This window comes from Calidris pugnax, unplaced genomic scaffold (assembly GCF_001431845.1).
Source record: "Calidris pugnax isolate Ruff unplaced genomic scaffold, ASM143184v1 scaffold351, whole genome shotgun sequence".
Taxonomy (NCBI): Eukaryota; Metazoa; Chordata; class Aves; order Charadriiformes; family Scolopacidae; genus Calidris; species Calidris pugnax.
The window spans coordinates 450,671-462,670 of NW_015091067.1; the positions used below are offsets into that span (position 1 = coordinate 450,671).

A 12,000-nucleotide genomic window follows, 5' to 3' on the forward strand; every position below is an offset into this window, starting at 1 on the left:
TCGTGCGCCGCCCGTTGGGGGCGCTGCTGGGCGGGGGGGTTCGCTGAGGGCGCGCGCCCGCCTGTGGCGATCTGATCTGTGGCGAGCTGTAGCCACCTGTGGTCCGGCCTCCTCCTCCTCCTCCTCCTCCTCACCGAGCCGCCGCCCCGCGGCACCCGGTCACTCGTCAGTACGGCCCCCTCAGCTTTCAGCCCCTACTGCGGCAGTGGTAGGCCAGTGCGCGGTTGAGGACAGCAGGGTGCACGTGCCGGCCTCAGCGAGCGGTAAGCTGGAGGAGATCGCTCTCCGGTCTGGGAATTGTTGCTGGCCGCTTCCCTAGTCCCCCAGCATCCCCCCCCAGCATCCGGCACCTACTCTCCAAAAGGCCCCTAAATCCATCGAGGGGGCTCACCTGGAATAGGCTTGGGGTATTTGGTGCTGCCGGCTTCTGCTGGGGGGGGGCGTAGGAGGAGGATCACAGCTGGCAGGGTCTGGGAGAGGTTGGAAGTATGAGCGTCCCCTTCCCATCCAAGTTTCTGGGGAGACTTTATAGCAGCCTTCCAGTACCTGAAGGGAGCCTACTGGAGAGATGGGGAAGGACTTTTTGTGAGGAAGTGTAGTGACAGGACAAGGGGTGATGGTTTTAAATTGGAAGAGGGGAGATTTAGATTAGATACCAGGAAGAAATTCTTTCCTGTGAGGGGGGTGAGGCACTGGAACAGGTTGCCCAGAGAAGCTGTGGCTGCCCCATCCCTGGAGGGGTTCAAGGCCAGGCTGGATGGGGCTTTGAGCAACCTGGTCTGGTGGGAGGTGTCCCTGCCCAGGGCAGGGGGGTTGGAACTCAATGATCTTTAAGGTCCCTTCCAACTCTAACCATTCAATGATTTAATCCTTGCTGTCTTTCCAAATGAAATGTGGTAGGAAATGTATTTGTGTAACTTGCAAGCTTGTAACTTGCAAGCTATGCACAGGAACATCAAATGCTCTCCTTCCAGAGCAGATGGCTGGAATCTGGACAAGATGAGTGCATGCAAAACTTGTGCAGGAATGAAAATAAGCTTCATTTCTCCCATATTACACTATTGCACCTGCCTGAATCATTAAAAGGTGACCATGACCATGCATCCAATGGACCTCTGTTCTTAGTGGCCATGAGTGTTTTCTAAGGCTTGCTGCTGTTTGCATGATTGATTCTGCCAATAGTGCAGGAATTTTGATAGAACATCCTTTTAGGAAAATAAGTGTTTCGAAAGACGAAAGCACCAGGAGCACTGCCAGGGTAGTGAATGTTTGATAGTGTGAAACCTCACAGTGTGGCCACATGATGGCATCATAATCTTAAGAACTGAAGAGAACTGTGTGCACAAGTCTACTATAATTGTTAGAGGTTGGCTCTTCAATCACTAGGGCGGATCCTAAACACGCTAAAAACTTTTGTATGCTTATTTATTTTAAAAAAAACTTAAAATTAATCTTCTAGGATCAGAGTGAATTGTGTGACATGGTGCTCTTCCCATCGGTAAAAATAAATGAAAACAAATGTAATTGCAATCAAAATAGCATATTTATTAATAGATTATTAGTGACAAGCAGTTAAGAACACTGGAGTTATCATGATGTCCCTCTGTTATTTGATGATGCTGGTTCTTAGTCCACTTGTAAAAACTTGAATTTGTCCTGGCTGCTCTTTCAGCATTGTAGCAACCTGTTATGAAGATTAATTTATCTTCCTTTTTAATTCTTCTGGGCTATTCTAAAAAAAAAAGAGAAAAAAAAAAAAGAGGAGCAAAGGGAGAAAGAATCAAGAAGCCTAGCACACAAAAGTTAGGCAACTTTCATGGACTGTATAATACAAATATTATTACAATCTATTGGCAGAGCCCTTAATTGAATGCACCAGCAGTGCTACCACGTACTGTGTTTTCTATTTCTACTTGATAACAGTTGAGTACAGTAGCTGACATCTGGCATGTTCTCATTCACTGAAGTGTGTTTACTTCTTGGTGAAGTGACAGAAATTCTTGGTAAGCCGTTCATCCACTGGGCCACCAGTCTCTAAGTTCCACCTCTTCCCTGCCGCTTGGCACTTGGAAAGATCCATGCTTTAGAAGAGAACACTGCAAAGGATTGGGGCTGCTTTTTGACATGCCTCTCAGAAAGCTTGACAATGTGGTCATGCATGTTTCATTGTGGTACTTTGCTTCTGCAGGGCTGGCCAAGATACATACCGTGGTGTCTGGCATCAAAGCCCTTCGGAGAAAGTAACTCAGGTGCCTTAGGGGCCAAATGAAAGTTCTTGTCAAGATCAGAATAAAATATAAAAATATTTTCATAAATGTATTCTAGAAGGAAAAAAAGAGAAGCCGATCTAGAAGTTAATGCATGTAGCTTCCTATCTCTTTAAAAAAATAAATGCATATATTTGTCATTTTATGCAGAAATTACTCAATTTCTGCTTATACTGATATAGTTACTTGTTTTTAAAGCATATACAAAGTCCAGAAAGTAACTGATGCACAGGGTCTTAAAAAAGAGTATGCAGCTGAAAATCTTTTCAATTAGAAAGTGTAGTATACTTTTGTTATACTTCCCAGTATACTACTGGGTGTAGTCCAAAAGTGGTGCTTAATATGACAAAATGGAATAATTTAAAACAAGTCGTTTGATAAGCAAAGATTTCCCTATTTCACTTCCTGCTTTCACAAGCACTTGGCAATGTAAAAATCTCTTTGGGGCTGTTTGAAACATTCACTTCTTTGAAAATATTATTTAGAAGGCTATCTAGAGGAGTTGGGAAACAGAAATTGTCCTGCTAGATAAGAACAGCAATCAAAGTATTCACTTTTAATTTCCTGTTCCCAGAGTTGTGTAAAACCACATATCTTAGGGAAAGTATATGAAGTGCTAGAAAGGACAGCTTGGCCTAAATCAATTAATAGTGTGATTATGGTATGATCTTAAGCACGTATCCCCATATTTATTTCATCTTTTCTTTGTGTTCAAATGCTTTGCAGGATCTGACCTTTAAGGGGAAGCCCAGTCATATTTGACCATTTGACTAATTGTGGAAGCTTTTGCTTTCTGTAGAACTCCTAAGTGACAAAAAAACCCCGACATCGTTATAACCCGCAAATGATACCTGCTTCTAAATCAAAAAAAAGAGATGCTCTGTGCCCTTGACTCTGTAGAACTCCTAAATGACAAAAAAACCCAACATCATTATAACCCACAAATGATACCTGCTTCTAAAACAAAAAAGAGATGCTCTGTGCCCTTGACTCTGTAGAACAGTGAATATGTTTACTTATTCATATATTTTGATAAGTTAAATGTCTATAGCATATGCTTATCTCTAAAAACATCTGGGTCGGCCCTTTTCAGAAATCCTTTTCACACCTCTAAGGCTGGTTGTGGTTTTGCAGCCATTACAGCTGCATTCATTTCATATTTTAACATATAGACATTTTTTACATAGGCTAGAAAAATGGCAAGCAAAATCACTGCGTTAAAAAGCTAAAACCCTGTTGACTCATCCACATTTGATTTAACCTGGTTAAAGCTCTGTGTGCAATACTTTATTTTTAAAACATTGATTTTCTGATCAATGATGGTTTGTTATATTAGCTTTGTAGTATGGATGGCATATAAAACAGCAGTTGATTAAAAGAGAGCCTTCTGAAATACCAAACTTTCAAGTCACTTAGGTGTCAACACCTGATAGTTAAAATTTTATGAGAAAGATCCAAGAGCTTGATACTCGACCATATGCAAAGGGAAATGCAGGTTGAAATGTATAAATGTATAAAATTTCTAAATGTACAAAATTTTACCATTCCACTTCAAAGGATTCTGTATCACAGACCTCGGTAATTGAGTATTATTTACAGAGATACACAAGCAGACTAGTCAAAGATGTGACTGAGACTGAGTTTAAATGAGTGAGATATCTTGTGTAAGGTACAGTCAAGAAATGTTTCCAAAGAATGAGTGTCAATTTCTAACCTCTAGTTCACTTCAAAAAATTGGTTGATGAGCCTACTAGTTTTGGCTCTCAGCATTTGTGTTGGTTTGGGCCCTATAGTACAAAATCATGCTTTTACCTTCACAAAAAAAGAGAACACTTTTTTTCCCATGTTAGCATATCTAGGTAGCTAGTTTGATACATCCTTTTCATTTCTGAACAAATACCCAAATGTATCAGCAAATGTAAGCTTTGGTAAACATGTGCTCTGTGAACTTCTGCAGCTGCCTTTGAGCCAGTATCCAGGACAGATTCTGGAGACTTTCATCACAGACTTGATTTCACAAAAGTCAATTCCACTTTTTCGTTAGACACAATTTACAATGCAGCAGAAACTTCTTGTTCTCCAGTAGATTGTGTGTAGGTGGAGCTAGCCCGTTCAGCTGTGTCAACATAGAAAACAGGGCAATATTTAGAGAAGTGGAATGCAATCTGCTTTCGGAAAAAGCTTTGAAGATACTTTCTAAATTTTTCTCCAGCGAAGGCATAAATTATAGGGTTGATACAACAGTGGATCATTGAGATTGTTTCTGTCACTTGGGTTGCTTTGTGCAGTTGACCATTACCTTCACAAGTAGTGATGGAAAATATACCTTGAAAATCACGCAAGAGAATGCAAATGTTATATGGTGCCCAGAACAAAAAGTAGACAATCATGATGATAAAAATGAGCCTGACTGCTTTATGTTTCTTCTCATTCCGACATTGCAGTAATGTCTTTATAATTTGTGTGTAGCTGCAAATCATGATTAACATTGGAATAATAAGTCCTAGGATGTTCATCTTTAAGGTCAGGAATTGCTTCCATACATTTCTCTCCTCCGATGGATAATGAGCACTGCAAGTATAACGTGTACTTTCCTTTTGAGTTTTGTGAAACACCATGCCAGGAACAGAAGCCAAAATAGCAACAGCCCAAGTGACAGCGCTGGTGAGGATGCCATAGGTAACTGTCCTAGCTTTTAAAGCAAACACCGCATGCACTATGGCCAGGTACCTGTCGAGGGTCAACAGGATTATGAAGAAGATGCCACTGTAGAAGCCAAGGAGGTAGACACCTGAGAGAATCCTGCACAGTGCCTCCCCAAAAATCCAGTCATGAACAGCATAATAAGCCCAAAAAGGGAGAGAAAATATAAACAGCAAATCAGAAATTGCCAAATTGAGCAGGTAGATGTCAGTCATACTCTTCAGTTTCTTGTATTTTACCAGGATAAGGACAACGAGCATGTTGCCTATGAAGCCAAATATCACCACCAAAGAGTAAAGCGGGGGCAAAAGTTTTGCTGCAAAGTGCTTCTCCTCAGTGCCTGGGCATGGTGTTGAATCACTGTACTCAAATTCTGTCGTCACTGGCCAGTCATCCAAGTCTATGGTTTGGTTTTCCATGGTGTGTTAGTCTGGGAAGAAAGAAACGAATATTAAACTAGAGGAAACACCAAGCCTGGCAGGGAGGGGAATGAAACACACTAATGTCCTCATCTGGAATGCTTTTTGCTGTTGAGCACGTCAGCATTACTGCATCAAGATACGGAAGCAAAATGAACTTGCGGAGCTCCCAGGAAACCCCTCTTTATGCCTGTGAGGTCACGCTGCTGCAGGTTGGAGGTGCACCGCGTGTCATTCCCTATGTGTAGCCTGCCTGGTGCATTTTTCCTCCTCAGTAGAGCCTGCCAGCTGCCTGACCCAACCGGGAGCAGAGGAAAGATGAATTGAACCTGAGCAGTGGGTAGTTTGGGGCTGTTGAGCTCAACCATGGCTTTCCCAAGGGGTGGAGAAAGGCAGCAACAGGCACGCAGAGCATAGCCATGCTTCTCTGCTTGGGACCTGGCCACCTTCTCATGGTGCCAGCCTGTACTGTAGCCCTTGTCCAAGGAGGACCAAGCACTGGCAAGGTGTCAACCATGTACCTACAAAGGCTTCTGAGATGAGTAAAACAGTTACTGAGTGCCACGTGTTTAGGTTGTTGATTTCCTGGGAGCCTTAAATCCTGGGAATAAGGTCACTGGAGGTGTAGAAATGACCTTTGCACAGTACTAAACATACCTGCCTGGTGGACCTCCACTCCTGGGCGTTGCAGAGCAGGAAGCCAGCAGCGTTGGTCTGGGTTAAAATGGCAAGCGCTGTGTCCTTCACAGAGTCTGTGTCATGCACAGGCCATGGAAGTGTGCTGGTCTTGGGTAGGTCTGGAATGAAAACGGTTCACAGTCCTGTAGAGAGAACAGAAAGGCAAACACCTTGGCAAATGGCATAAAAGATGACAGTTGCTCTCAGGGTGGCCTAGGACACCTGTGTCTGTTGTGGCATCTTCCTGACGATTGAAAGACCTCCCCAGTGCTTGGGGATGAAAGAAGTTTTGATTCCTTGTTTCAGTAGCTGTTTATCAGCCGTGATTCAGGAACTCGAAAGTTCAGATTGGCTCAGTGTCTTGGAGGGGACACAAAGGCAAAAGGCAAATACGGCCATCGCTAGGAGTGTGCACTAACAGTTCTTCATCTGCTGTGGTTGTTTGATTCTGTCTGCCGTCCCCTCCTCTATAAGCCAGTGTTTCCAGTGAGGTGACAGAGGAATTGAAGAAGTGCAAGAGTTGCCCAAACTCCCTGTCCCTCCCGTTTTGTTTTGGGGACTGTTGGAGGGAGCGGGCTTCTCTTGTACAAAGGAGTCACAGCCTGGGAGCTAAGTGTGCAGCAGAGCGTTGAAAGGCCTCAGGCAAGCTTTGTTGGAGTGGGAGCAGATAGAGGCTTGTGACTTTGCTGTCAGCCCTTCCTGTTGCCAGACCCTTCCCTACGTCCCTGGTAGGACCGTGAGCCAGATGCAGAAGCATAGGTTTGTGCAATTTGGTCTGTGAAAAGTTGAGGAGACCCGTCTCCTCAGAAACCCCTGGGAAAAATGGAACAATTCCTACATGTCCTGTGGGTAGCCAGGAAGAGGATTTTGTGGAGACATGTGTCAGAGGGACCAAGTGTGCTTCCCGGTCACTTAATGGGAAGTGAAATGGATAAGTTTGGTAGCCACTCAGAGCTCTTTGCTGTCTGGTACAAGGGCCGCTCTGTCTTCCTGTGTTATCATGAGTGCTTTTGTCAGGCACTTCATGCGAGGTGGGTGGCCATTCCTAGCAGGCTGATGGTTTTGAAATCTGCGTTTTGCTGGCCACTTGATGCCTGTTGTCTAGACAAAGGCAACAGACTGCCCCAGCTTCCTCTGTGATCCCTGACCACTCCCAGTAGTGCAGCAATGGTTGCTCCTTTCCTGCTTACAGCCCCGCCGTGCCCTTTTTTCAATGGGCATTTGTATGATTGCAGCCGTCTTTTGCAGAGACCACATTCTCAAAACCACCACTTCATTCTCTCTGCACTTGATTTCTGTAAATGTAGCTGAAGAAACTCAGCCCATGCCTGGACTGACACAGGGACAGGTTTTTTGGTAGAGGCTCATAGTGGCCATTCTGAGCCTGTGATATCCCTGAAGTGTCTCTTTTTGTCTCAAAAAACATTTATTTGACAAAAGTGTTTGGTGAAAGGACTTTTTAGGTAAACCTAATCTGAGGTCTTAGGGAAGGGACCGGGTCCTAGGTCTCTGAACAATTTTTAGGGACTCAAAATGAGGATCTCTCCTGAGCAGCCAGCTCCTGATGGAGATGCTTATGCTGCACAGTGTAGATATGAATCTGCCGCAAAAGGAGCAATCTTTATTGGAGCAAAATATGCACCTTGTAAACAGGAAGAGGGTTTGCTTTTGCAACATATTTTCCCAATCATTCCCCAAGTTCTTCCTGAATTTAGCTGTCTATCCTGCTCCTAATATCAAAAATGTGAACATCCATGTTCAGGCATTACTTCAGCATGTTGAGTATGGCATTAAGTTTTCTTTTGGAAAACAAGAAATAACAAAAAATTGGCAGGTTTTAACAGTTTGGGTCTCATCTTTGTCTAGATACAATTTCTTGGGAAGAAATTAAGTGCTGTCAAATTCCTCAAAGGCCAACTTTCAGGAAGCTCTGTCATATAGTTATTACAATACTGAGCTGAGATTATGAGGTTTTTTGGTAAGGGAAGTGGCTGTGACTCAGGTATATTGGCACTAAATAAGTTGATTCTAAGGCATCTAAAGGTTTATATTTCTTTAAGCAACTCTTTTAGACAAAAAAGGACCTTTACAAAACACTGTTTGGTCAAAAACATTAATTTATTTTTTTCAAAACATGACAAGACTTGGGCATTACGCAAGTATTTAATATTGCCTTTAGCTAGGTCTGCTAGATCTATGTTGCATGCCTGACAGTACAAGTTTCTGGTACTGCAGATCTAGCTAAATATCCCTGTTCCTGGTGTGTCAGTCAGCCGTGCTGTGTACTGGGATGATGGGATGAGGAAATGGCTGCAACACAGTGCCAGACCCAGCACGTCCTGTCTTGATCATTTTGCACCTGTGTGATACTCATGCATAAAGGTGGGTATGAAAAACACCTGGCCCATAAACTCAGAGTGGGATTTTATGAGTATATGATTGATAGTATTCATGCAAATATTGTTTCTGTCATGGTTTGGGCTGGTTTGGCCACTAAAATGAACAACAGATGCTCTCCTTCACTTCTCTCCTCTTCAGAGAAGGGAAAGCATCTCCCTTCCGGGAGAGAAGGATGAGAAAGAAAGAGAGTTATGAGTTTAAAACAAACTAAAGTACTTGTATGAAATATTAATAATAAAATAATAAAAGGAAAATATAATCATATCAAAAAAGAAAATAATGAAATATATACAACATATACAAAACCAGTATCAATCTCCCAGGATGACAGTCACATCACTGGCAGGCACTGGGAAAGTTCCAGACTGGACTCAGCAACAGAAGGGAGCTGCAGGAACTAGAGTCAGGAATGTACAGATCAGGATCAAAGGCAGACAAGCAGACAGGGTCCTCCTCAGACACCAGTGACTGAAGAAAGAAGCTGACCCTTTGATCCCTCAACAGTGACTGAAGAAAGAAGCTGAACCTTTGATCCCTCAGCTTTCATACTGTGCATGATGCAGATGGGATGGAATACCTTGTTGGTCAGGTTTGGGTCACCTGTCCTGTCCACTCCTCCCCACAGGTGGGACCCCTCTATGCTTTTTCACTTCTGACCCTCCAGTGGGGCAAATAATAACGTTAGCTGGCCTTGCTTGTTACAGCAGTAAGTATGAGCAAGAGCCTCTCCGCATGCCATTCCTTGGTATAAATGATAAACAATCAGGTCTTACCACTCTGGAAGCAGATAGTGTCGGAAAAATATGCTGTTAATTTCAGAGAGTCCAGTTAGTTAGAAGAGCTTAACTGAAACGTGGAATTACTGAACAGAAAATTGGTTGTTTTACCTCAAAATGCTGCCTCGATATTATGATGATAATTCTTTTTGCAACAGTTCCTTCTTCCTGCTAACTGCTATCTTGATGCTTTCTCTCCTTTTCCTCTGCCTTCTTGTGATGACAACCACATCTTCCCTGCGTCTTTTCTTCTTCCTTTCAACACTTTTTGCATGCTTAAATTGTGGTCTCCCCTCTGACTGGTTCCTTCTGGTAACTGAGCCCCATTCCTCTAGTCTAGCCTTTGCTTCAGAAGCCTCTCTCTGCAAAAGTACTTACTAACCTGAATTGTGTATAGTATCCAGCACCTGCTGACAATGGAAACTACAGATACTAATCTGGAAACCAGAAAAAGGAATTGTAAGTGGTTTTATGCTTTACCACGTAATCTCACTGTTTTAGGAAACAGTGTTGGCCACTGGCTAGAATGCTTCACTGGGTTAATCAATCTGGGTTTTTTACCTCATAAGAGATATCTGACTGGGCTTATGTTTCCTCATCATTAGGAAAAAAACCCCAAAGATAATCCTGGAAGATCTCTGAAGAGAGGGTATTTAAAAAAAAAAAAAAAAAAAAAAAAAGTCTATATTATTTTGAATACAGTTTAGATAAATATACTATTTCTAGAAATCTGCAATCTGCTGTACAAATTCTGTTGCTCTGGTTGAGACTAGCAGTCATGCAATTTTCAAGATAAAAGCTCTCCATAGAAAAGCTGAGCAATCTCATGTCACTGTTTCATTGCTGAGTTTCAGATCAGAGCTCTGTTTCTAAAGGGGTGAAGATTTTTATTAAAGTGAATTTCAGTTCATTTGCACAGTGCTATAAAATGGTAACAATTAAACAGGTGTAGTAAACAGGTAAAATGCTGCATGCAAACAGCTTTGATGAGACAGAGTGTTTAAAATTCAGCATCAGATTTTCTGTAGTCATCCTGTGAGAAGAAAAAGTACTCTTCACTCAAATAAGCTGTTATGTCTTTGCAGTTTTTAAATCCAAATTTCCGTCATTAATGGTAATTTTTAAAAATGAGTACACTGGCAACTTTCCACAAGTATTTTTCACCTCAAGCATTAGAGTTCCTAAGCAACTAGTAAATGTTTAAGAAAAAAAGAAGAAGGGACAATGACTTACCATATATCTTAGGGTGAAAGGGATGGCTTGGATTAATGCTAGAGCAACGCTAAACTGATTTTCAGTCACGAGAAGAAGTTCAAAACCACCTCTTCCTGCATGAAGAAGGATGTAGCAGTTTGAAAAAATCTAGCAAACAAATCTGTTTTCATTTAAAAAAAATCAAGGAGCAGTTCTCTTTTTTCTAAAAATAAAGGTCATCAGATGTTACTTTTCTAATTCTGTGAGATGTGCAGAGATGTTGAAATTTGGAGGCTCCTCCTAGGAGCTGAACTCACGGTTTCAGAAACCACAGCTGTAGTTTTGGAAAAAGATTTTTATATTGTTGATTTCTCTTTTCCATTTAGCTAACCTTTTTGAACCAAGAACAATTTACATGAGGTTCATCCCTTTACATTTCTCAGTCATTAAATTTCTTTTATGATTTTTGTCCCTGAACAAAAAGTGGAGCTTTTGAATGAAGCTTACACTTCTGAATAAACAGAATTACCTGTGCTCTCTATTGGCTTGCTCTGAATTGCAGTCCTTGTATTTCAGGAGTTTTGGTTCTATTTTTCTCTAACCTGTTTTTTTGGACTGTGTTTTTTATTTTAATTAGTCTATATAGTGAGTCTGACCTTTTAAAACAACACTGTTATTTTTTGGAATTAAGCTTCAGAAAAGGCTGATAGAATCTGATTTCTTATCAACTTATTTCCTTGTGGCTGATTCGTGTGACTTTTAGAGTTAAACTGAAGTTGCACCGTGAGCAGCTTTTTAGATCCTTCTTAGACATCAAAGAAACCACATAGGACAGGTACAGAGAAAGCAAGAAAGAGACGATGCATTATCAGATGCCTGAGAACCCCTGAGAGAGGAACCCCGAGAAGGTACCTAATAAAGTGCAACCCCCTGTCTCCCCGTGACATGTCTTTGGAGGGTTCTGGAGTATCTCATCCTATCAGCCTAGTGAAGGCACTAAAGGATGTCTTTTCTGCCCGCAGTCCTCAGTATCCTTAGACGATTTTAAAATGCCAAAAGCCCAATGGACATCTTGTTTTGGACGCTGCCATTCCGTAATGGAAGTCAAGGGAATCACAGCTTCTGAGTTACATCTCAGATGTAGGGGGGAGATAGTAAAAAGTGAAAAACTCAGCTTTTTTTCCTTGACAACCTTTCTTTGCATGGGGGAGTAATCAAGGTCTTTATTCTATACGTACGATACATTTTTAGATTTTTCTCTTCCTTTTAATTTTCTCTTCCTTTTTTCTCTTCAGCTGTTCCAATAAGCTCTCTAAGGGCTGGAGTCTCAGGATTAAAACTAATGGCCACTGTAGGTTATTCTAAGGTATGTTTGCACTACCTTACTTGGTGGACTACATTAGACCCCCTATACAGTCAGAGGAAAGAGCTGCTTCTAAAAATGTTTCCACTACACTTAAATCATGCTCCTAATTGCTGCCAAACTTTGCTGAAAAAAAACCTTCACTTTTATCAATTCTTATAATTCTCAGGTAAGTTATTATATAAATTAATTTTTCAATG

The 12,000-nt window shown here is 41.8% G+C and overlaps 1 protein-coding gene across 2 annotated transcripts; it reads right to left on the minus strand.

Moving 5' to 3' along the window:
- Positions 1 to 1,544: 1,544 nt before the first annotated feature.
- On the minus strand, positions 1,545 to 10,586 carry LOC106896752 (C-C chemokine receptor type 5-like). 2 transcript variants are annotated; one of them, XM_014956965.1, is made up of 3 exons: positions 10,477 to 10,586; positions 6,047 to 6,210; positions 1,545 to 5,400 (listed from the first exon to the last, which is right to left on the minus strand). In XM_014956965.1, exon 3 carries the CDS (start codon positions 5,387 to 5,389, stop codon positions 4,319 to 4,321), a length of 1,071 nt encoding a protein of 356 aa, XP_014812451.1. In that variant the 5' UTR covers positions 5,390 to 5,400; positions 6,047 to 6,210; positions 10,477 to 10,586; the 3' UTR covers positions 1,545 to 4,318. The 2 variants fall into 2 exon arrangements, with proteins under 2 accessions (XP_014812451.1, XP_014812452.1); XM_014956966.1 differs by lacking the exon at positions 10,477 to 10,586 and adding an exon at positions 9,355 to 9,479.
- Between the last annotated feature and the right edge of the window lie 1,414 nt (positions 10,587 to 12,000).